Source organism: Balaenoptera borealis (assembly GCF_965194805.1).
Source record: "Balaenoptera borealis genome assembly, chromosome: 12".
Lineage (NCBI taxonomy): Eukaryota > Metazoa > Chordata > Mammalia > Artiodactyla > Balaenopteridae > Balaenoptera > Balaenoptera borealis.
Genome location: NC_138869.1, coordinates 25,939,549 through 25,966,562, shown reverse-complemented (window position 1 = coordinate 25,966,562; position 27,014 = coordinate 25,939,549). Strand labels below are relative to the sequence as shown.

Sequence of the window (27,014 nt, the reverse complement as noted above, 5' to 3'; positions counted from 1 at the left end):
CCTGCCATCACAAGAGTGTCCAGCCCAACAAGATGGACAGTTAGTAAACCAATCATTCCAATTAGGAGACATGCTATAAAAGAAAAGTCTGGCTTACTTAAGTGAGCATACAGTCAGGGGCAAAAGCTAGTCTTTGGGGAAGAGGTTCATTCAGCAAATATCTATAGGCCAGACATGGGCTCAGTAATAGAGTAATGAAACAGAAAACTTGCTGTTCTTGTAGAGATAAGAAAAGTGAAATATTCTTTAAAAATGCCAAAACAATGCATTGTGAATATTATTATGGGATAATTATGTGAGATTGTAGGATCATATAGCAGGGAAATCTAACTTACAATCTGATTCAAGGAGACCACCTGAAGAAGAGTTGAATAGTGAATACAGGGACCCCACCTCCCCCCATAATACAGAGTTTAGACTTAAGTTTAAAAAAAAAAAAAAAAAAAAGATAATTCTCTTCCATTTCAACTTTACAATCTCACCCAGCATCTTCTTTCCCAGAAAACTTGGTGTTGTGATAATTTCCAATTGATTGGCTATGCTTGGTCATGGACATGAAACCATCAACACCAAAATATGCTACTGGACGTCAAATTCCCTGGCAGATGAAAAGGATTAGACCTTAGCAATCTCCCACAAGTGCCCATTTTTAAATGGTTGACCCAGTTTATATCTCAGAGCAATCAGGTAGGTTGGTATAAGCTATTTCTATTAGATGTCCATAGATGCCAACCTTCAAGTTTTTAGCCATCTGCCTGCCAATCATTCCTAGTCTCATCCTCCCTTTCCATCATGACATGTAATTGTCATCTGTGGGAACTCTGTTTTAAAAGAAATATTATCCTTAGCAATTCATCTTCTTGTGTTTCCACACTTGTACAGGGCAAGACAGTGATGCACTGAATTGGGAAGGAGGGATCATTGCTGGGAGCATATTGGACTTGGCATTTTTTTTTAACTTCTCCAGCTCAGAGAGTGTTGCTGCTGCCAGAAATAATCTTGAAATGCTGTCTTTTTTTTTTTCTTTTTGGGTAGTAGGACCTTTCTCTTCCTGTTAAAAATCGGTTTTGATAGTGTACTCAGAGCGCTGACAAATCCAAAAGAAAGAGCAGACAGGGGAAGTGGAGAGCTGCCCGGGGGAGCTTCCCTGCGGGGGACTCTCCCATTGCCATCTGGGGAACCTGGGCAAGGGGAGCGGGAAGCAATGCCACTGTTTTAAAAATTTGCGTGGAGGGAGAAGTGGGAAATTGATGTCCATCTAACACAGGTAACTTTTTCAGATTGGCCTGCATTAGTCATATAATTACTGTATTTACCTTCTAATCTGGAAGAACAATGCGACCCCTTACAATGCTAGATTTAGGGTAGAAGGCTAATTTCTTATATTTCATCTTAGGTGTGTTTTCTATAGACAAGGTGGTGATACAAGCAGCAACCTAGAAAGTCTGAATAGCACAGACAAATTCCACACTGGCTTATGTTTGTGACACATTCTCTGCCATTAGCTAGTAGGTTACTTCACCTGTCTTCTTTGCTGGATCTACAGATGGTGAGTGAAATCCAGAAAAGAAGCGAGTTTCCAGAAATCCATAAGCAAGAAAGGAAAGCTCAATTTTCTGAGCACTTAAATGACTTTGCTTTGAGAGGCCATAGATCATCTTGAAATCATTTTGACTTGGATTGAGATAAAATTTAGAATGGACTGGCATTGGCGCCAAAGACTGAAAGACACTTACATGACAAATATTATCATTATGATTCGGCAATAACCTTGGCAGTTAGTTTTGAAAGGACAGTTCACTAGGTAATTCTTAAAATGTAGATAAAATAGATTTAAAAGAACAATTTTCTAGTTTCCAGAAAGGGTTATGACAAACCTAACTCTTTCCTTTCATGGGGGCCAAAGCTGGGAAAATTTTGATTTCCAGTCTCCTTTTTGAAGCAGCCAGCTGATGAGGCCAGTAGGTAAATAAGACTATAGTCAGTTCCAGAGAATCTTGAAAAGTTTTATCCCTGTGGTTATTATAGAAGTCCAGAAATGTATTTCTTTTCACAGAATTTGATCAGCCTCTCACTATGTCCTGGGTGGACCAAATAAATGTGGGCTTCTGATATAGCCAAGAAATAAAAAAACACATAGAAATTGGAAAGGGGGAGTATATCTTACCAGCTTGCTATACACTACCGTAGCAAAGACATCTAAGCTTCTCGAAAAACTGTAAGTTCCATGTTAAATAATTGTGCAATAATCCATGACAGATTTGTAATTCATTTTTCATCTGGTTCCATCATCCATCTATCCAATAAATACATGTCATTTGATATTAGCTTTAGAGCTGATCATCAGCAAAGTACAGTTGTTTTCACTTTTTCCTTAGCAGAGGAACTCCTTTGAAGGATTACACTGAATGTTAAAATAAACATTTAAATAAAACATTGAAGTACTATACTGAATATTAAAAATAAAGTATCTAGAGTTGCTTGCTCCTTTCCTCCAGTGATATAACTGAGCCCCCTCAGATAATCTATGAAGCCCCACTAGGCATAACTTGAAGACTTCTGATCAAAGGACCGCAGATGTGAGCCTTTTCCTATCAAAGATCTAATTTTCTTTTTGTCATTACAAGTCAGTGGACCAGGCTTTCATAGTTAGAATAGATTGAGAGGTTAAATTTCTCTGATTGACTATCGGTAGGTCAGTCACAAGCGTAAACCTTGGGAATCAGGAGATTTGGGTATGACAGGGCCAATCAGACTTTCTAAATGGCAGGGTCCTGTGGTCCTCTGAGACCTGGTTCTGGGCTCCGCATTGGTGTACCTGAGCAGCAGGTGTAATTGGAGCCATAGTTCAACTTGTCAAGACCAGATGAGCTTGTTATTTAGAGCAACACCCCTGGCTTCCAGTGTGCAAATCCATCATCCGTGAGCCTGAGGAAGATGTGGTCTGGGGTCATTGACTTTATTTACAGGGTTTTAATGAAAATGGAGCACTTGTCAATTCCCAGTCCCTTTTCAGAGGAATGGCAGTATGGGTGCCAGGGTGGGACTGGGGAAAGAACATATATATGGGGTCAGAGGATCTGAATTCTGGTCCGGATGCTGCCAGGTACTTGCTAAGTAAAATGTGAGCAAGTGTTTAAGCTGCTCTCGATCTCAGTTGCCTCCTCTGTAAAAGGTAATCATAAGCTCATTGGGCTTTCGAGAGCATATAGTAAATTGAAGGTTTATACAGTATCTACCATGATGTCAGTTACACAGTAAAGAGTCAATAAATGGTTAACTCCTATAATACTATTATTATCACCATTAGTTTTATGGCTATGTCATTTGGCTGCTTTAAGTCTGCATCCTCACTAAAAAGTACAGATAACAATCGTCCTATTTCTATCTTTGAACAATTTTGCCATTTAAACGAAATATGTACTAAAAGTACTTTTGAAATTCTAATAATGATACAATGTTTAATGGAAAACAATACAAATACCTGTCCTTGAGGAAATTACATTCCAGTGGGGAACACACAATAAGTACAATAAATAAATAAATTATATGCTGTATTTGAAAGTTACAGGTACCCTGGTGGTGGAGTGTGGGACGGGGGATGGTGCAGAGCAAAGTGAGATCATGCGTGCTGGCTAAGGGAATTATGACTTCAGTAGGGTGGTCAAATGTGCCTCCGATAAAATAACATTTGGGAAAAGATATGGAAGAGGTGAGAATGAGCCAGAGATCCACTAGAAGACTGTCCTAGGTGGTACCTAGTTCAGCTTGTCGAGACTGTTCTTCAGAGCAACCCTCAAAAGGGATCACGCTTGCCATGTTCAGCCAATAACCTGCAAGGAGACCAGTGCCCCAGGATAGGATGGTGTTGTGTTTAAATTCTTCCCTCCCTCCTGTCTTCCCTCCCTCTGCTCCTTTTTTTCAATGTTTCCTAAGTGCTCACCATGTACAGGCTGGACACACATCCCTTATAGTAATTTGTAGACAGTAGTTGCTTCATAAATGCTTGAGGAATTACTGCCAACTGAATCCTAAATGCCAAGGGTCCTAAATGTTATGGGTCCATTCTTGTCAAATGAAGACCATCCTTCCTGAATGTAAAACTTGATGTTAGGAAAGTTAATTCCTGGTTTCTGATCACTTGGAGTATCTTTTGTGTCCCTGGAGAACTGGCTTAGCTGGTGTCCTGCGGGCTGGAAAGATCCAGCTGAATCTCAGTGACATTTGACACACCCAGTAGAGCATCTGTTAAGAACCTAGCAGACAGTGGCATACCCTAAGTTGCCACTAAATTCTGACGAATGCATGGCTGACCTGTAACGATTAAGTGAAACCATATGCCTCGGTCTGTAATTTGAGATTCCATCTAAAGCACATGATGATGTTCTCCAGTGATCCTTTCTATCACTTTTGGGTGAGATCTGGACTGGGGAAATGACTGCACAACTAGATTTTCTATTCATCCCCCTTGAGAGGAGCAGGTGCTGGGAAGGAGAGCTCATTTCTGGGCAGTTTTCTCACCACTGCAGGTTCTGTACCACTGGAGTGTCTGTTGCTTATCATTAGTAGGAGCACAGAGAATTCTAAATGCAAAGATAACACAGGGGTGAGCTCCCCAAATATAATGCATTTAGATCTGGTAGCATCTTTATTTTGTGTTAGCTCCAGGCATTCGCTACTCCGCTGCCTCTCCGTACATACAGCCGGAGGGCCTGTATGCCTCTTGAGGGCTCTTCATTGGTGCTCTTTGTTGCATTTAAAGAGTACTGCTGTGATGCTTGTCTTCTCCAAGATGAGACATACCTTGTACATAATCTTGTATGCATGTATATATACATGTTATGGGAGAGAATCCCACAGTAACTGTACCTCATAGAAACTCTTCCTTTTATTTCTCTCACTTTCCCCAACCCCTTCGCACATACCCTCACATGCCTGAATGCCCACTGAATTATTTCTAATCAGTGTCCTGATTCTTTCTCTCTTGCCAGAAGGAGGGACATGTGAAGTGATCGCTGCGCACAGATGTTGTAATAAGAACCGTATTGAGGAGCGATCACAAACAGTCAAGTGTTCCTGTCTACCCGGGAAAGTGGCTGGAACGACAAGAAACCGACCTTCCTGTGTCGATGGTAAGTAGCTGGCTTTACCCCTCTCTCTAGGAGTTCATCTGCGTCGTTACTGTGCATAATATATATGTTTTGTTTCATCTAAATATGGTTCAGGATAATGAAGAAGGTGCATCCAAAGTGCTGCAAAGTTAGACAAATGCCAGCCCTCCGCATAGAGTTTGAATTCTTGTTTCTCTGGTTTTGGCATTTTCAAATAGCTGTTGGTTGACCATTGTGTAGAGAAGATAAGGTAAAGGAATCTTTTCAAGTCTATAATTTTGAGGGTCCAACTCATTTGGGAATTGATTTTGGATCGAGGTTATGTATGATTATGATGATGATGATAATGGTAGTAAAAAAATAATACCTAACATTCATTCAACACATATTTAATGAGCATATACTATATGCCAGGCACTGCTCTAGGGGTTCACATACATTCATGAACAGATAGAAGTGCCCTGAGAGTTCACCATGTACCAAACCCTGTCCTAAACATTTCTAATGTGTTGTTTTATTTACTCATCCCAACACCCCCATCTTTGTTATCTATTGCTATGTAACAATTTATGCCCTCCCCCCAAAAGTTAGCAGCTTTAAAAGGCAAACATTGTCTCACAGTTTCCATGGATCAGGAATTTAGCTTAGCTGGATGGTTCTGGCTTAGGGTCCCTTCTGTGGTTTCAGTCAAGATCTGAAGGCTTGACTGATGCTGGAGGGTGGTTTTAAGCTGGCTCGTTCACGGAACTGTTGGCAGGTGGCCTCTGCTCCCTGCCACATGGACCTCTCCAAAGGAGCTGGGTGTCCTCCCAACATGGCAGCAGCTTCCCCCAGAGTGAGTGACCCAAGAGAACAATGTAGAAGCCACAGTGACCTTTTCTTTTATGATAGAGGCTCAGAAGTTATCCTTCATTGTTTTCACAATATCATATTGGTTATATAAGTCAACCCTATCTGTTCAGCATGGGAGTGGATGAAAAGGACTTGAAAACCTGGAGACGGGGACCCCTGGGGCAGATACACTTTCCCTCCCATTTTAAACATGAAGGAAACTGAGGCTTAGAAGGGTTAATCACTATTCCATTGGTCCCATGATTGATAAGTTGTAGCTCTATTAACGCTTGAGATGAAAGTAACTGACTCCAATTCCAAGTCTTGACCACCATCTTTAAACAATTTTATATGCCTGTCAAACAGAGAGTCCAAAGTTCAAAGGGATCACAAATATCTTTCCCCATCTTTATCTTTCATAATTTTAGAGCCAGATGTGAGCTGATCTTCAAATTCTTCGTAAGAAAATCAGGACTCAGAGAAGTGACTCACTTGCTCAGGTCACAGAGCAGGAATTAGAACCTAAATCTCTTGACTTAGGGTCCATGATCCTACCTCTAGATACAGAGGGGGAAGGACACCTTCTAGATTGACTCATGTTATGTATTTTCATTATGAATTATGAGGTGATTAGAAAGGAAACACACACAAGCTAGACCAATAAAAGGGAAATTATTTTTTTTAAGAAAATAGAGGAATCCTGGGAAACCCAGTTACAGGAAATTCAGCCAAACTTCATAGGATTCATAAACTATTTAGGCAGCTGCCATTCTTGTTTTCTTTGTTTTTGTTCTTTCTTTCCCTCATTCTTCTCTCTGTAGACTGGTTCCCTCTTCAAGGATTTTAACTTTTGCTCTCCCACAACTTAGGGATTTGTGTGAAGCTTTTATTTCTGTGGTACCAACTCTGATCTCACTCAGCATCATGGTATAGCCCAAGTATACTTGACTCACTTCCTGTGTCTTAAATGCCTTCCCCAAAAAGACTGAATGTGATTGACCCAGCTTGGGTCATCTGTCAATCTTTGCCCAATCGGCCACACCCAAAGGGACAAGCTCATAGGGCACTCTGTACCATGGGAAGGTCAAGCTGTTTTTAAAATGATGTGAAAAATCCAGGTTTAAGAATACACTGTGATCAGTGGTTCTCAATCAGGCCAATTCTCAGGGGCCATTTGGTGTAGACATTAGTGTCTGCGACTAGAGGGGTTCTCCTGGTGTCAGGTGTGTAGAAGCCAGGAAAGCTGCTAACCGTCCTACAATGCACAGGACAGCTCCCACAGCAGAGTATTATCCCACCCCCAGTGTCAGTGGAGCTGAGGTTGAGAAACTTGCACCATGATAATTTACTTATTCTAGATCACAGTCAGAACAGTAAGGCACCCCCACTGCAGGGAAGGCAAGCAGTTAGACTAGAAAAGCCATTGCACCCTCTTACAGGAAGCAACTCTTGGCCCTAGAAGCCAGTAAACATTATAAAACCATGATGATTTCTCCTAGTCTCCGCCAAAGAAAGCATTGAGCCTGTTAACTATAAATCTCCATTTTGTTTCCAGTTCATTTCTATCACTAATGATCTAGAAATAGGATTGCCTTCAGGATTTGGGTGGAAGACACAAAGGCAATGCATTGTCTATGCTGGCAGAGGGGGAAATGGCATTTGGCTGTAAGTTTGTGTGAGAGGTTAAGCCACATAGTGGTAACATTTTGTCTCTCAGAACAAGTTTGTTTGACTTTGGAAACTCTGAGCCCTTTGGTGTGGTAGGTTTAGGCAGGAGAGCTATTAGTGTCTGTCTTCTGAGCAAAAGTCAATAAAGTATAGAGTATTCTATAGTCTTATGCTGATTGTTTATAATTTCCATAGCATTCTACTCCTCCAGAATCTTGGAATCCATTGGCACGTGTGGGAAAAGTCTATGTGTTACTTCGATCAAAACTCTTTTTATGGCCTAGATCTCTACATGCAAATTAAATATGAAGTGGGTATATAAATTAACAATTCCAGTGTAGTTATTAAGACCACGAACTGTGAAATTAGGCAGACATGAGTGGAATCCCAGCTGTACCAATTACTAATAGAATGACCTTGGGCAAGTCACATTTGCTTCCTAACCTGTTTCCTCATCTGTAAAATGGGAATGATAATTGTTTCTGCTTCATGGGGTTGTGGTGAGAACTAAGGAAATCATGTGTATAATGTGCTTTGCATAATGTCTGGTTCTTCTCAAGTGCTCACTGAATGATGGTATCAATTTCCTATCTTACTAATAATTGTGGGTAATGCTTAGAAACAGACATTATTTTATGAAGTTTTGTTTCATATTAATTCAATACAGAGGCATTTTAGCCACTGTTTTTTGTGGGAACTGCTTCAAACTATTTACCCTGGATATCATTAACGGTGGTAAGTCTTCTTCAGGAATGTATGTTCATTATAGGAATTTTGAAGAATACAAAAGTACATCCATACATTAAAGTCACCCATAATATTACTGCTCAGAGATTATCGTTGCTTTGTAAGAAAATAAGTATATGTTCTTTGAGGTTTAACCCATCATTAAAGAGAAACTCACAAAGTAGGTATTTTATTGAGCTAAAATGTTATAGTACTATCTGATCAACAGCTTGTTCCCTTTAATATGAACATTTTCCAGCTTAATACACACTCGTAAAGAACATTATTGTTAATAACTACATAGGATTTCGGGGGATGGGTACACCACCATTTATCTAACTATTGCCTCCACTTTGGCACATTTATGATGTGTCGTGCATTTCCCTTTCTCATTTTAAGAATGGATAGAAACCAGTTTCTCTCTGTGATAGCAGTTGACAATCCATATATCACGTTTGTCCTAAACATATTTTGTTCTACATAGTGCATTTCCCATGGTAAGTGTTCCAGTTGCTGTTATCTGCTTTTCTCTGAAATGGCAGGTCAGTTGCCTTTTTATAGTGTTTCTAAAAACAGAAGCACAGCTTGATTTTTTAAAAAGCTTATATTGGTTTGTTTTAAGATTCACAATCTGAGACCAGATTGTTTAAAATGGGACATAAATTTTGCAGTATCATCTTAGCAACTTATTCAAAAATATAATACATGATATTTGGAGAGGTTTTTAAGGAGTGAACTTTTAGTTTAAAAGTGATACTCTGTCGCCTAATTGAAAATACCAAGAAAACATACTCAACAACTTAAATTTTGGCATAGTCATTTGCAAATATTTTAGAAAGCATTATACTGTTGGATGTGTGTGTAGCACTACTCTGAGGGAATATAGGTTGTTACACTAGAATTCACATGATATTGTGTTTCATTAATTTCTATAACTCAAAATAGATGGGAGACACCTTACTCAATATCTTTGGTTGAGACCAACTAAAAATATAATGTACAGTCTTTTTGTAATCTCCAATTACTTTCCAGGGACTAAATTTAAAATAAAATACTCATACACAAGAAGACGATGACTCAAACATAATTATTTATTTAAGGGAAGAATTTTTCCAAGTAGATGATGTAAGACAAATGAAAATGAATTTCTAGGGGGCTTCTGAAATTATACTTTATTATTCTAATTGATCTATAGTGGCATAAAAAGAGTATCAATCTCAAAGTTTTAAAAATAATTGAATATAAACAGTAATAATAATAACAATAATAAAAATAATGGCTAACATTTTCTTGAAGGCTTACCATGTACCACTTTTCTAAGTCCTTCAAGTTTGTATATTCATTTAATTCTAACCCCACCTTCGTAAGGTGTAGCCTTCTATTATTTCCATTTTACTCACCAGGAAACTGAGGCACAGAGACTGGCTGTAAGATTGCTCGAAATCTGATAGCCAGTAGTGGCAGAGCCAAAGATCCGCCTGGGCTGTCTGACTCCAGGGCGCCCATTTATCGAACACAGGCAAAACAGGATCAAACATAAACACAAGTTATATTCTAAAGGCTTTCTTGCCAGATACCAAAATATCTGGGTGAGAGGAGAAAGTCCGGCTATGTGGATACTTGCAGAAACATTCAATACTTTGGGCAATACCTGCCCCTTCCCTTTCTGTGTCTTAGAGATGGTTGCTTGATTACCCTTCCTAAGGTCATTGTCATTGAGCAATTAGAAACATTTTTGTAAATAATGGTTTCAGTTTTGGAGAAAGATTGAAGTGTCATTGTTTAAGGCATGGGGGGGATAAAATGACTGTTTGATGGGGAAATTTTCATGCAGTTTTCTCTATTTAGGATTTTATTCTCATGTACTTTATGTATATATCCAACTTAGACAAATATGTGAAAAAAAAATCACTACAACTACTCCTTAGTAGAGGAGGTCTTAATTCACTGTGGATTTTTAGCATCAATCTAATTAAGAAAAATCTCCATGATAAGTTGATAGGCCTTCCCTTCTCATTCAGTGTAACTTGTGAGTATTTCTATGACTGATTGCTAGCAGATTTTACCTGGTATTCTTGTCTACTTAGGCTGGATTACCAACCAGAGAGAGCAACAAGAAGAGACCAGCTCACATCACAAAACTTTCTAAGTTTGATAGATATGGAAATCCCAGATTATTTTGTTTTTAACCATCAGTGTACAGTTAATATAATGAAAAAGGCATCATACTCCTGGCTATTTCCGTGAAGAAAACCCCCCACAATATATCAGGATAATTTGTTCCTGACTTATCATGACTTAGTTTCCAAGACGAGCAAAAGAGACAAAAGGAAAGATACACAAAACTTAGACCCAGGAAAACAAACAGAATAACAGGGAAGGAGACCCACAGTCAGTGAGATAGAGGGATGTAAAAAAGGAGCATGGGAAAGAGAAACTAGAGAGAAAGGGATAAAAGAGAGAGAGAAGACAATGGACGCTTAGAAGGAATATTAAAACACCTACCCATAAAATGACTTCATTCATTTTTCCAAACAACTTGTTTATATTCAGTCTCACAGCGTATAACTAATTTTAACAAAATAAAGTGTATTTCATAGATTGAGACTTTTTTTTTCAAGTTGCATTATTTGAGATTCCAGTACCAGAATCTTTATAAAAATTGCTTCTGAAGATTGCTCCTTTGGAAAATACATAATAAAATTTTCTTGACCGCATACCATTGTATTCCTTAGAGACAGTCATGATAGAGAAAAAGGTCTGAGAATTGAAGGAAATTCAAAATTCAGCAACAGTTTTCTGTAGAATAGCATGAAGTATGTATGAGAAATATTGCATATAATATAGCCCCTTCTTAGCCTTCTAAAATAGGATAGCATATTAAAGGCTCTGAGAAGTTCTGCAGACAAGAAACTTACAGAACTTTAGTCCAGTATTTCCCAAACATTTTTGATCACAGAGGCTTCTCCTATGTAACACTTATTCATAGCCTGCAGACCCAATGTTCCATGAAATGGACTTCAAGCCATGCTGGTATTAGATTATATGGACTGTGTTTTTGTTTTTGTTTCCAGGAAAGCTTTTTAGGTCTTCCAACACCAACTGATAATTCCTTTGCCCCTAGCTTAGTGTTTTTCCTAAGACTGGCTGACCAAACACTGCACAACAGGTCCTGGTAGTAATGAGATTTATAATATTTCAGGGACACGTCAGGCTCAACTGCAGTTCGGAAATCATCTAGAGACCTTCCAGAGAAATACAGTATGGAAAAGTTAAAGCCCTTATTTTTATTCACGCATATTAACATTTTAGGGGGCAGGGAAGATGACCTATTTTGGTTCTGCCGTTTGTTATTTGCCGTCCACACATAATAAAAGACCAAAATAACGAATTGCTGTAGTGGATTAGGGCCACATGCCACAGTAGCTGTCTATGTATGGTTCCTTCATTACCATCTCTGTTTAAAACTTGCCTTGTTTTTTCAAGGCAGACTCTGGCTTGTTTAATAGACAGAAGACTGAGCTCAACTGGCTTCATCATGAGGCATTGCTGAAAGGAGATTTTACTGTTCTTGTTACAGGAAGGTCCTTTATAGCATCATTAGTAAAATTGTGACATTTTCAGGCACAATTTCTGAATTTTATGTAAATTTTCTTTTGCTCCCCTACTTGGCACCTCTTCCTGCCCAGGTATGTAAGGGATCCAAGTGTACATTAGTAAGTGGAATGAGAGGAAGGGTGTATAAGAACTGACAAAGCTTTTTAGACTGTCTTATAAAAGGGCTGTCTCTCTGTTTGTTCCTTGTCAGAATAAAGAGAGTGGGAATTCAGTCTTCAGATATTCCCGTACCTCTAGGAGTGGGTGTCCCTTTTTTTTTCAGTTTAAGGCAGTAAGTTCCAATGGACAGCCCACTGGCAGAAACTACCATCAGACCTATTCCTTAGGTTGGCAGAGTCATGGGAAAATTGACTTTGGTTTCTCTTTGATGGGACACTCCAGTTTCCCACAGGCCTCACCACTCCCTATTATACACCTGGCTCTAGCACATTGATGTCAATTACCTGATCCCTGAAGACAGCGGAATGTATGGTCCTGGCTCACAGAGTCATTTTCCTACTCTTCTCAAGTTAATATGCAAATTAATTTGTTGGAAAAAATTTGCTCTTTGATATAAAAGTAATAACCTCATGTAAATGCAAATACATGTATCCAAAAACAGCAAAGAAAGGATCAAAATAAGAGTAATCCTCCCTCTCCTCCCCTTTCCTACTAATCCTCTCGCATCTTAATCGCCAGAGGGAACTGTCATTACCAGATTTCTGTGCATTCTTACAGATAATATCTATGCACATGCAGGCCTATGGATACACAACATATAAAACTCAATAAATCAAAATGGTGTCACAGTATAAGAAAAAGGTCTTAACATATTTTTTAGCATAAGAAAGTGTCTTGAATACTTCACTCTTTCAGTAAAAGAATGGCTGGTAAACATGGAAAAAGTGCTCAACATCACTCAAGTGAAGAAATGTAAATTAAACCCTGAAATGTAATGTTTCATCAGTCAAATATATGCAGAGATGAAAAGTTTAGTAATACCCAGTATTAAGGAGGGAGGAGAGGAAAATTACATATTTATCATACTCAGTGATAAATGGCTTACAAACTCAATTAGTTAGCCACTTTTCTTTATTTGGTTCAGCAAAAGGGAAGAAGATAAATAGGAAATTTTGTAATGAGACTGGATGTTTGGGGAGCATAATACAAATCGCATGCATTACAACTCCTTACGGTGATTTTATTTAGCTATAGTTCTTAGACATATAATTCACAACAGGATTTCCTCAACAGGATTGCGTCATGAATCTAGACATCATCTAAGAAATCCTCTAAGGATTTTGATGTCCTTTACAGAGGGAAAACCTAATATGAAAGTATATTTAGTGCAAATACTTGGACCTAAATATAGTAAGTCCCATCGTAAAGCCCATCTTTGTAGCCACTTGAGAAATACAAAACTCTCTGCACAAACATTTGTCATGGTGTGTATGTTGTGTGTGTGTGTAATTATCATGTAGCACATCCCAAATCTTTGTCAGTTATCTAGTTGGAATGTACTTGGTTACACAGAATTCCAAATTCATCAACAAGAAATTTTCCCTAACACAGCTCCAAAGTCATTGATTTCCATTTATCTACAAAGAGCTCAGGTGTTTTCAAAGACCTGTTCTTGTCTGATATGAGAGCACCTTTGATCAATTCTTGTTTATTTTCAAAAAGGGGAAAAAATGTTCTAAATCTGAGTCAGCTCCTCATGCCTCTAGCTGGGCTCCAGCCTAGATAAGGCAAGATTTCAGGGTCCTGTGTCACTAATGTGCTGTCCATATGAATAACGAGCAAGGCTGGTGAGTTATTTCACACTTCTAGGAAAATCTATAGCCCTGTCCTTCTGCAATAGCACTGGAAGCTGCTGAGGGTATCGGTCCATTTCTATGTGGAAGATTCTGATAACTTCACCTAAGGAAGTGATAAAACTTATGTCCCCTTCTGAGGCTCATGTAGAAATTTATGCAGATGAGTACTATTTTGAAAAATTAATAATGTATTCTTCCGTCCTCTCAAGTTCCTTGAATTTTTGAGGTCCTACTCCCAGCCCAAACAGCAAGATATAAATTACCCACTGACCAGAGAATAGAGGCCCAAATAATATTTAGTGTTTAAGTTCAAAAGTCATTCAGAAACTCAGGTAGAAAATTGAAGGATTAGGATTTTTTTTGCCCCCAAACTAATATGGATGCCATGAGCCCAGGGAGGGAGAAAAGAAGAACCACATGAGTAGGAAAAATGTGGTCCACTCGAGCAAAGGCTATCTGTCACTACTGCCAGAGAGATGTGTTACCACCTATGGACCCATCTCTCCAGCTGCCAGTGGAGAAAGCACTTTACACAATAGCTCAAGACACTCTTCATATCCTTTTGGTTGCCTTCCAGTGGAGACGATCCACGAATAGCAGCTAGCATGTTGCACACTGCTAGTCCAACAGGAGTCATAACCACCAGTGTCCTAAGGCCTCCTTAGCCTTCCACCCTGCATAGGTGAACCCCAGGAAGTGATAAAAGGAACCTAGGGTCCTTAATTGGTGGGGTGGATATAGAAAGGAAATTCCACATACCAACTACACAAGACCAGATGGAGTCAAGATCTCCAGCTGAGCTAGGACATTGGTAGAAAACTCTCACCTTCCCCAGTGCATCTATTTTATTTATAATCCCTGATACTATTTGGTATTTTCATCATTGCTTCATTTAAAAGACTTAATGGTAAAATTTAATGGATTCAAATTCAATGTCAGCTAATATTACTTAGGTTGGTATGATTGCGTGGTTAAACAGACACTCATGCAAAGGAAGATCACATTTCTTCAGATTTAGGATGGCATGCTAGTGCCAACTCAAAACTGATCATTCATGATCTCCTTTGGTGCCTACACACTAATATTGCTTTATGCTGGGTACCTGTTCTCATCAATCCTCTCAATAGTGGCTCAAGTGAAAAGGGAAGTTATCGTGATAATATACTGGGGTCACCTTATCCAAGAGCAGAGAGTGCACAGTAGGAGTCCTCAAGGCAGCTAAAACTGAGCCAGGCTGTAGGTGTTCATCATAGCGTTTGCAGATGATGTTCACCTTTCATCTTGGGCTCTTTCTGGATATCATTCTCATTCTCTTTAATCTGCAAATTGGAGAGGTTAAGTCCATCCATGTCAGCTGGCAATGGTCTTGTCAACTATATGGGACACTAGTTATAGTACTAGTTTAAAACTGATAATTGTACTAGTTTATAATTATTGAGTCCTTACTATGTGCCAGACCCTGTGTATTACATGTATTACTTTATGTAATTCTCACAACAGCAGCCTTATAATACAGGTACTATTATTATCCCCATTTTATAGAGGAAGAACCTAGTACCTTAGAGAAGTTAAATCATTTCTTCCAAGGCATGGTAGCAGGAGATCTGAGACCCCCAATGAAGAACTGCTAGAAATGATGGATAGGAAATAGCATCAAAAACACAGAGAGAAAAAGTTCAGAGTACCTCCCATTTCTTGTATTCCCTTCCTTGGAGAATGATACCATTATGCAAGCATGCTAGACTCTTACTTAAGCGTCCTTTCCAACATACACACCATCATCATTCACATCCCATATATTTCAAATCCATCACTTTGTTACCATTTCCTAATTTTAATAATGCCACAGTGTAGACTCTTCTCTTGGCCCTAATTAATCCCTCTGATTAAAATGTGCCCTCAGCACTCCTTCCCTACCCCATCTGACTCCAACTTCATTAACCAAGTTATATCACCAACTCCAGAGATCCTCCCTTAAACCACTGAACCCAAAACTAATAGATGCCTTCCTCTGCATCCCTGGCATATCCCATATAATATTTATCATAATTTACCATAATGTATTATAATCTTCTGTTGACTTATGATCTTCTCTACTAGAGAGACTCACCTATTCATTCAGAAGTTCTTTTCAGAGCATTGACTATGTGCCAGGAATTATGCCAAACACTTGGTCACGTAATGATGAGCTGTTAATCCCTTGCTCTCACGGAAACTCCAGTCCAGCAGGGGAGACAGACCTTACTCTAATCATACGTCAGATGGTTCAAGTAGAAACTACATGTTCTGAAGCAAAGGGATTCAGTCCTCGGAGAGGATGTGATCACAAAGAATCTAAAGCAGTCTGGGAAGCTGAAACTTCTGGGAAGAAGTGACAAGAGGTCTGAGATGTGAGGTGTGACTTAAGCTACTTGGGTGAAGAGCGTTCCAGGCAGAGAACAGCATGGGCAAAAGCCTTGGGTTTTGATCAAGAACTTGAGAAAACCACTGTGGTTTTCTCAAAGAACAATGAGATCATGTGCCAGAAGAGGCTGAAAACACAGGCAGGGGCCAAACAATAGTGTTGTAATTGAGCTGTGTATCTCCAGTTCCTAGTATAGTTCTTGAAAATGAGATATGCTAATCAAATACTTAAAGAAGGCCAGCAGTGCAGGAATCTGCTGGGGGAAGTTGGAGGGTAAGTCAACCTGGAATTTGGTGAATGAGGAGACAGCCTTGAGAGCCCTCTACTTAAACAGAAATCTCCCTATGTAGTGCCTGACAACAGATTTCAAAACCTGTGTACTGACACTGCAGACGATGCCAATGCAAAGCAAATCACGTTGCCTTTTCGATATCACCGCCTTCCACACACGCTGTTATCCACATGGCGGCTGTCATCTGAACGTGTCACAATCTCTCTACACTCAGCCACTCACACTGCTGCAAGGAAGGCTCATAACCACCCCCAAACCAAACCAGCAAAACTTTCTCATAGAAATTTTAAGTCACTGCTTCTCAATTCTACTGTCTGACTTTAGAAAATATTTTAACTACTAGGTTCCTTATGCCCTAATAAAGGGCTGATAATTTGAGATATATTTAAACTTGGTGGAGAACTACAGGCTCATGTCAGTTTATTTCCTTCCTGATTAATCTGTATGTTCTTTGACTCTAGTTCATTTCGTTACGAATTGACAATATCATGTTCTATGTAGCAAAAAAAAAAGAAAAAAAGAAAAAAACTCCCATAATACATATACCCCACGAGGCCTGACCAGCCGTCCTGAAGTCTGGGGTAGTGTGTAAAATTCAAATAGGTATGTGAGCATTATTTGAGCCTACTTTGTAAAGATGGAGCTAATGGAAAAATGGTTGTTGCTCACATTACCATGACCTGCTCCCTTCAAAATCCTCAAGCGCATGAGGTTGAGAAGCAATATAATAAAGCCACAATCACACTATAAAAATTCTCTACTGTACTAACAGCGCTTACAGAAAAAGGATAATAATGGCTACAGGAACTGAAAGTTGTGGAGCGCTATGTGTCAGGTACCCCTCTGAGAACGTTACCAGCTTTTTTACATCTAAGCTTTACGACAATGCATGAGGTGGGTACTGTGATGATTATCCCCATTTTACTGTTAGGGAAATTGAGGCTCAAAATGAGAAGAGGCTTGCTGAAGGTCCCACAGCTACCAGATTGGAGAGACAGGGTTCAATCTAGGAAGTCTGTTAGAAGCGTTCATGTAAGATGTTAAGATGGGATTCGTTCCCAATAGACATTTCTATGGCAATGTGGCAATGTGGAATCACTGTACCTTGGAGCACATACAGACCTGGATTTCAAACCTGGTTTTGCCACTAATTAGTCACACGTCCTTCGGCATGTTATTCCCCTGGAACTGTAGTTTCCTCATCTGTAAAAAGGAAATGAAAAGAATGTGATGTCAAAGAGTCTATGGGAATATTAAATGAGATAATTCATATAGAACTTTTGATCAAAGGTGGAATTACTCAATATACTCAATTATTCCGATGCTGACTGACAGACAGAATTTTGGTACGTCTTTCTGAGTTAATACCATTTGTCTAAAACCTGTCATTTTTGAGGATGTCATCTTGCAGGATCTATAGAATTCAAGCAAACAATGTCTAATACTACCTCATGTCTAAACCAAAAATGAAAGAGAAAATGGCCCAGGAAAATGCCCACATCAGAAGATTCCTTCCACAAACACTGACTCATCCTCTTTGATGCTGAGCATCAGAGACAGAGTGACCAATAGGACATGGTCCTTGCTTAAATGGTTATGAGATCTAGGGGAGATGACAGGAAATGGATGATTTCAAAACTGTGTGACGAGGATTAGCCCAGGATGATCTGAGAGCAGGGGTGAGGGTGTTAACCCACGGTAGGGGAGGGCTCTGGATGGCTTCCCAGCAGAATTAACATCCAAACTGAGACCTAGGTATGCAGGTAAGGTGATACAGTAGAATGTTCAAGGCAGAAGAAACCGTATACGTAAAAGTCTGGAGTCAACAAGGGGCTTGATGAAGCCAAGGAACTGAAAGACATTCAGTGTGCCTGGGGAGAGAAGAGCAAGGGATAGGTCTGGAAGAGGTGAGACCAGAGCAGTCCTTAGGGTGAGCTCATGCAGCACCCTGGTAACCACGTTGAGACATTGGAACTCTGTCCAAGAGTGATGGAGTCTGGCACTAAAGGATGTTGTGCCAGTAAATGACATGATTAGATTTTCTTAGAGTTTATCACTACCTAGCAAAGGAATTAAAGATATTGCTTCCACTATAACTGCTGTTCATTGTACTTAAACTTATATTTCTCAGTAATAGATAGAATACACCCAAGAAATGTCAGAAAAGATGCAGGTCAATTCTGATATTTAAGTCAACGTTCAGTCAGCAAAGGTGTATCAAATTTGCCAACAAAACTCAGAGTGAAGATGATGCAAGAGGATGGGCATCCCAGAGGAAACCCTAGCATCTAATTAGCCAGAGGACTGGAAAGCCCTGACTTGTGCGTATTCAAAAGGTCTAGGACAAGATTCCAAGGTTCTTCAGGAAAACTTTTGGTAATGAATCAGGATCACTGTGGCAACGGGGGAGTTGATTCCACTTAGAGAGAAAAAGTGAGAAGCACTGGGATTAAGATGTCTTAACCATGGGAAGAGGAGGTACTTTAGGCTAGGAGGATTGACGAGTACAATGAATTCACCCAGGAGCACATTAGAATCACCCAGAGAGGTTCTGAAAAACATCAATGTCTTGACCAACATCCCTAGGTATTTTTATTTAATTGAGCTGGGGTGGGGCCTGGGTATTTGTATTTTTTGAGAGCTCCATGAGGGATACTAAAGTGTAAACTGAGTTGAGAACCAAAGGTGTAGCAGCCAAGAGCATGGGCTGCGGGGGAAAGCAGTGTGAGTTGGAATTCCAGCTCTTTCTGGAAATGAAATTATTGATATTCTGCTCTTTTAATTTTTCATTTGTAAACGTTCCATAAAACATTAAAGGTGGCTTATATGGACATATCCAACACAGCAAGATAAAGATAAAATGTAATACAGACATGAAAGGAATTTAGCTCTTACCCCTCTGTCCTTAGTTTCCTCATCTGTAAAAATGGGAAAAATAATAGCATCTCCCTGATAGGATCAATGCAAGAATTAAATGAGTTAACAAGTAAAGTGATTTACAAATACCTGGCAGATAAGTGCTCAATAAATGTAAGCTATTATTCTTAACCCAGTTACAATTAATAGGAGAAACAGGACCGAGAGATGGAAATCACAAGGCATATTCCAAAGGACACCAATTAGCCTGGCTGATGCCTTGGGGAGTAACAGGAAAAAAAACATTTAGAAAGGCAAGTTGGGGCCAAATTGCTTTCTTGAGTTCCATGCTAATGTTGAAATGTGAGCCAGTGTTCATTAATTGATCATCTAATAACATAGTCCCCAAATATGAGGCAAGCAGGTGTACATTGTACAAAATAGAATAAATAAAAGGATTCCTCAGAGTCCATTCCAAAACTTGGGCTCTGAGTTGAATTGAATGCAAATGTGGAACCAACAGATGTCTCTGTGAAAAGTTGAGATTAAATCAACATAGAGCTTCAAAAATGAACAGCGGGTCACTGGATATCAGTAATCCCTGGTGCCCAGGGAGACAGATGCTCATCTTCCTGACGCCTTGGCTCGCATTCACAGACAGAGCCAACTCCACTTCTGTTGTCCAGATTCAGCCCACTTTATTAGGAACCTCTAAATGGTGCTGAAAATTGTTTCTGCTCTTTCCCCTTTTCATGTATAAATATTCTGAAAAAGAGTAAAGGTGACTTAGATGGATGTACCCAACACAGCAGGGAGAGAGAAAATATAATACAAACGTGAAAGAAGTCAGGCTGCAGGGAATATGAGGGTAGGAGACTTAAGAGGAGACCTAGAGGGATATGAAGATGCAGAGAGTAGGCCATAGGGACCTATAAATATGCCAGCAGTGGGCCACAGATTGGCTTGAAGCCTTCTAACAGGCAATGCAAAGAAGGAAACAAGAGTGGTTGTAAGATTCAGAAGGTCCCCAGCTTAATCCAGGCAATTGCTTAAGAGAGAAATAGCTATTTCTGGAACAGTGCTAGAGAGAACTCTCTCCAGGTTTAAATAACGAGGAAACTGCGTAAAATTGTCATAACGTCATCACATCCCAACGTCCTAGTAGAGCGTATGACATGTAGTGGTTGCCAATACATATTTAGTGAATAAATGGAAGAGGAAAGAAAAGGGGGAGGGTACCTGTACCATACATCACAAAATTCATGGGATGCTTTGCCAACATTCCTCAGTGTGGGCTGAGGGCCTCCCACAAGTCAGTAAATGTAATTCTAGAGATCATATGTGCAAAATAGCCCAGTGCAGGCATCAGTACTCAGCTAGTCTCGCTGAAACCAGAAATAGATTTTAGTGCCCAGAAGAGGGAATAGATTAAGTATCCCACAGACAATCTTTCCTAAAGACTTTCTCTCCACTGGGCATCTGCTAAGGGTTGAGGGGCAGTAATTCGATGTAGTACTCTTTTTTTTTTTTTTTTTTTTTTTTTTCAGATAACATTTATTCTTTTTTTATTAATTTAAATTTTTATTTATTTATTTATTTTTATTTTATGGCTGTGTTGGGTTTTCGTTTCTGCGTGAGGGCTCTCTCTAGTTGCGGCAAGTGGGGGCCACTCTTCATCGCGGTGTGCGGGCCTCTCACTATCGTTGCCTCTCTCGTTGCGGAGCACAGGCTCCAGACGTGCAGGCTCAGTAATTGTGGCTCACGGGCCCAGTTGCTCTGCGGCATGTGGGATCCTCCCAGACCAGGGCTCGAACCCATGTCCCCTGCATTGGCAGGCAGACTCTCAACCACTGCGCCACCAGGGAAGCCCCTCGATGTAGTACTCTTGATTCATGGGCATAACATGGTGGCAGTTTACTTCTCACCTACATCACAACCTATTCATGTATACTTGAATGGCTATGGCTCCCCTCCAGGTAGTAATTCAGAAGCTTCCATCCTTCCATATCGTGGCTCTGTGATGTATGGCTACTGGGGGCATCCACATCAAGGGGCAGACAGGGAAGAAGGCCCACCTCTTTCTTCACCACCTTGGTCCAGATGGCCCACCTCACTTCTCACATTGCATTTGTGAATGGTCCCACCTTGTTGCAAGACAGCTGGAAAACAGAGTCCCTAGCAAGGCAGGCTCTTCCCAATCACATCGCTCCTCTATGAAATAAGGACAGGAGCTCTAGAAGGTGGCTAGCTGTGTCTTCCACAATACTTATGTCCAGCCACCCAGTATCTCCCCATATACACAGCACACCCTTCCTCTCACCCAGAGAGACAGCCCAAAGTTCAGGGTCTCTAGGTCATGAGTAGTTTCTTCATCAGGTCTAAGTGAGACTCCTCTTATAGTCTGGCCTCCCAGAAACCATAACATGAGTGATCTATGCCTCAACCCACCCCACATACCAAATACATAGGTGTTGGAACAGGGGCAGAATTAGTTTTAAAACTCTCTTTCAGAGGAGGAAAGAAAGGGGAAAAGCAGCAGTCACCATTTCCTAATAATCTGAAATCCTGCCCAGTAGGCATTGTCAGGACCCCTGCCCGGGGAATGTGGGAGGGTCACCTGGTCCCTCTCCCTCCATGGCCCTGCCTCTGCCTTCTGGTAGGTTGTCCTTGTCCATCTTCCTCCATGGCATCATCAGAAGAGAGTGGCAGGCAATGTGCCCTCCTTGGGACTCTGTAGCTTTTACAGCATACATCTTATTCATACTAATTTGGGAGCCCAAGAGTTTTTTTAAGCTCAAAGGGATAACCATTTTTTAAAATCTGAGCTTATTGTTGCTGAGGGCAACAGAGTTCCCTCAAACACTCAGAAGGCTCCTGATCTACTTTTTCCCCATAATGTCTACGCACCAGGGACCACTTCCAATGTTATTTCCTAGAAACAATTCTCAAGTCTGCTTTATTTTTTTTGCTCTCTCACCCTCCTGTGACGCACACTATTTCCACTCACATGCCATTGGCTGAGAGTAGTCACATGACCCTTCCTAAATGAAGGGAGCCTGGGAAATGTAGTCCTCATCTGGGCTTTTCAGTAACAGTGCTACACCATGGAAGGGAGTACAAATCTTCAATGAAGAGCTGATCTTTGAACCATATGTCTCTAAGAATAATTGCAGGAATATGAATATTCTGCTATGTACATGTAATATAAAATGCTACTGTTGCTAGCTCTTCTTTTAATTAAGATGAATCTGGGTTCAAGTCCCACCTTTACCATTTGCAACCCCTAAAACTTAAGCATTGCTCCAGCTGTTCTGAATATCATATATTTTACAAGGTTGTTTTATTGAATAATATATTTTAAAAATCTATTTATCTAATGAATAAGTGTCCAGTAATTTTAAATGACTCGGACATTATCTTGATAATTACAGGCACTATCTGTGTTTAGTTTTTGTAGTAACCCAATGATAACTAAATAGGACTCTGACATGCTCATATTTACATCTTTAAGGCATTTCAGGCTTTATAAACTTTGCATTTTGAGCATTTTATTTCCTTTACTGCAAAACTAACAGATTTACTAGGACACTTGCTCAGCGGGTTATATATAATACATGGTCTATTTCTGCCATTTTTAATTTTGCATTTTGTGAAAGTGATATCAACCATTGCAGTCCTGTTGGAGGAAAATCTTCTGACTGTAGACCAAACAGTATATAATTTGATCCAAATTTGTGTGGTGGTAAGATGTGCACCCTTGTAGAATTTAGCACTGAAGGATTATCCACTTTACAAGATTATTGTTTTAATCAGTCAACAAATGAGCAAATGACCTATGCAATGAAGTATGGGCAAACTAATTTTCTCTGAGGAATTCTCCATGGATAATTTATATCGAACAAATATATAAATACTGATGCAGTTACAGACATAAAAATTAGCATTCAGCATGAACATTTTTTGAAATGAATTCTAGCTGTCAACTACGTAAGAGGGAATTCTATTTGGATCAGACATATGGTCCCCTAGGCTAAAGCAGTGGTTCTCATGCATCAGAATCACCTAGAAGGCTTCTTAAAACAGAGTGTTGGACCTCATCTTCAAGGTTTCTGATTCTGTGCATCTAGGCTCAGAAATATGCATTTCTAAAAAATCTTCTAGTGATCTTGCTGCTGCTGCCTTTGAGGTCCCTCTGTGACAATCACTAGCCTGAAGCCAAGGTCAGCAGACTACTTCTTGCACCCCCAGTCTGACCCACATTTGTTTTTGTAAATAAAACTTTATTGGAACACAGCCAGTCTCATTTGTTCATGCATTGTCCACGTGGGGCTGTTTTCACACTATAATGGCAGAGATGAATAGTCGCAAGAGACCATACAGCCTGCAAAGCCAAAAACACTGAATATCTGTTCCTTTGCAGAATGTTTGCGGACCCCTGGCTAAAGAATAGGGAAGTGAGTGTAGAAGATGGCAAGAGACCTGGCCGCTTTCTTTTCATTTAAGTTCCCTTTATTGCCTTGAGTCAGTAATTCACTATGAGCTCTCCAGCAAGCACAGTCAATTATAAGGACAAATCATTTATATATGCCTGTCATTAAGGAGTGAAAATTAAAGGGAATTGAATTACACACTTCAGTACCCAATTTCTACTAGATGGATAAAAGACTGACATCTCAAAAGAATCACAAAGTCAGCTTTGATCTCAAACCTTTCACTCCTGGAAGAGACGCAGTGGTTAGCTTTCCCTCCCGAGATGATGGAGGGGCTCCGTCAATGTCACGAATGGTTCACTGCCATGCCCAGTTAATTAGACACACACTCTCACCTGCAGCTGAAACACAAGAAGTACAACAAGGTGTCCGTTGGACAGAACCAGTTAACCTGACAATCACTACTTGATGAGATCATCTTTGGTGGCATGGAGTAGTCAAAAGGGAGAGATGTTTCATGGTGGTGACTTCCTAGCTTTTGATCACCATACTTCGGGACATCAAATATCTGCTGATTGCATTTTTGAGTTTGTCCAGCAGTAAACGTTGAGGAATCAGATTCTGTTTGATGGTGTTAAGTCATTTGCTGTCACCATCTGGATAAGAAACCTTAAGAGGATCTTTATGGTACTGGAATGATGTCCCATACTTTGAAAGTGAGGAGTGGGAAAGGAAACTATCGATAACATTTGTTGAATATCCCTAAATACGCCATGTACTATTCCTGTATTTATGCCTATCACCTCCAACACACATCACGGCAGCCTCGTGACATTTGTTGTAGCATATTCTATTCCTTAGAAAGGAAAACCAAGCTTTAGATTGATAAACGGACTTCCTTAAGTTCACCCACTAGTGAATGCCAGAGCAGGCTTGAACTGTGGTCTGACAACTACCAAACTACTGGCTGATCTGCTCTGCCCACTGCAAATTTCCCAACCCTGAATTTTCCGGATGTGGTCACTAGATTCATCCACAGTGTGTCACTTTTTCTGGATCCACTTGTTCTACTAGTGAGCCTCTCATCTACTCTATAGAAATGCCTGGCCCCAGGCACCTGGGACCGTTTTCCCCAACCTCTCTAGTTTCTGGTCTGATCAACAAGCCAAAAGTTCATTTCAGAGATGTAGATAATAGGTAGATGAGTGTGGACAGTAGTTGAAAATTATAAAAGTGTATGTTTTCATAGAGTCGCGTAACTCAAAAACATGGAGAAGTGCAGCCAGGCCCGTCAGCACAATAATTCCAAGGCTGACAAATAATTTCCACCTCTTGAGTCACCTCTGGTCAGTTGTTCAAGGCGGATGCAGTGCTGTATTGAGAAGGATTCTGAAACTATGTTCTGGCTTGGAAGGAAAGAGCGTATTAAATAGCAATCAGAAGAATCAAACATGACACACAACTTGCCAGGTATGAGACTAAACACTTTAAGCATATTAACTTGGTTAATCTTGAAACAATCCTATAAAATAGGTACACGTGAGAGAACTAAATCACCAAGGTTAAATGATTTGCCCAATGTACAGATTCAGTGGTAGTAAGTAGCAGAGCTGGGCTGTGAGCCCAGGAAGTCTGCTGCAGAGTCTGTGGAGTGTGTGATCATTTCTGCCAGAGGGCGCGGTAAGGTGTGCATCCCTGGGGTACCCTCCTATTAAAGGGGCGATGTATGAAGGAGAACTTGCTAATCTGCTTTGTACCATGGAGCCCTTCTCAGAATAATGTTTTAAATGCGTGAAACAAAACACACGGGGCAACTGAGGAAGTCATATATATTAAAATGCAGTTGTTAAAATATTTTTAGAAGTAAATCTGTGAGAGAGTACCATACATGCTCCTTCATTAATGCGGTAAGTTGCAAGACCCATCAGTGAATCTAAAAGCAGCCATTATTCCAAAGCAGTTTGGAATAATGAAGAGCATAAACGATATTGTAAAGAATCTCTAACAACTGTACTATGGTATGAAAATCTTTGTGACTTCCATTTGTGACAAAGTCACAGGCTGCTGATTCTAGTGTGGTTTGTTGCCTTCTTAGATAATTGAAGGAGGTGCTAAATTTCAGTTAAAGGTTAATGAAAGTGAAGATGTCATTTTTTTCCCACTTAAGGTCACAGACCCTCTAAATTCTACCCACTGAAACTCTGAACTACATTAAGAGTAGCTCTGATGTTATAAAAGGAAAACTGAATACGAAAGGCAGAAGAAGTAGAATTTAGTAACTTCTGTGTAATTGTGTCACCTGAATAAGTCTCCTAACCTCTCTGAATTTTCATTTTCTCACTGTAAAATGGGAATAAACCTGTCTTATGGGACTGATGTAAAGAAAAAAATAACATACTTGGAAATGACTATAAGTATAAAACCCTTTATTAATTCTAAGGGATCTTGATTATTACCTGAGGAGCAACTATAAGATAGTATAAAATGTGATTTACCTGTTACTCAGCTTTCATTCTTACTGTTTAAAAAAAGGTTTTATTGGCTGCCTACTGTGTGTCCACACTAGGATAGGTTTCATGCTAAAGTACAAATGAATAAGACAGGTTACTGCCTTCAAGGAGATTGGAGTCTACTGTGGGAAATAGAGTCACATCACCATAAAATAGTGGAGGAAGTGCAGTGAGATGGAAATGCACAGAGAAGAGGCAGGGAAGGCTTCCTGTAGGAGGTGATGCACCAAGCCTTAGGTTGAATAGAAGTTAGGCAATAAAAGAGGTATTGATGTTACTGTTAGAGGGGACAGCATAGCAAGTGGCACAGAAGTAAGATATGAGCTTATGAATGCGGGAAATGAGACTCATTTTGCCATTGCCAGAGCGTAAAGTTCTAGAGAGGAGAGAGATTTTTGAGAGATAAAGAGGGGAGAGGTTGAGGTCAGAACATGGGCGTTCTTACCCCATGGTAAGTCCAAGGATCTTGGACTGTATTCCATAGGGGATGGAACACCGTCATGTCTTCTGAATAAGTGATTTACCTGATCAAATTTGTGTTTTAGGAAGAGACTGCAAATTGGTTGCAAATCTGGAAAAATGTAGTTTACATATGTGTTTGGCCTATATATGGAATTTTTAAAATTCTTCCTATATTTGAAAATCAGGAGACTACACTCCTTCCAAAAAATTGAAAGATCCAACATCCCTGAGTTCCTATTCCATATGGCATCTATTGGCCTTAGCTAACTAATGACTGTCACATTTGGACTGCACTTGGGCTCTCCAAGTG

At 39.9% G+C, this 27,014-nt stretch overlaps 1 protein-coding gene across 2 annotated transcripts in view; it reads left to right on the top strand.

Annotated features, from left to right (window-relative positions):
* Window positions 1–27,014, top strand: part of TAFA1 (TAFA chemokine like family member 1) — a 781,657-nt gene that overhangs the window by 666,683 nt on the left and 87,960 nt on the right. For both annotated transcript variants that reach the window (XM_082344862.1, XM_082344863.1), the window contains one exon: window positions 4,992–5,132. In XM_082344862.1, the coding sequence (XP_082200988.1) occupies window positions 4,992–5,132 (141 nt within the window). The remainder of the gene's footprint in view (window positions 1–4,991; window positions 5,133–27,014) is intronic.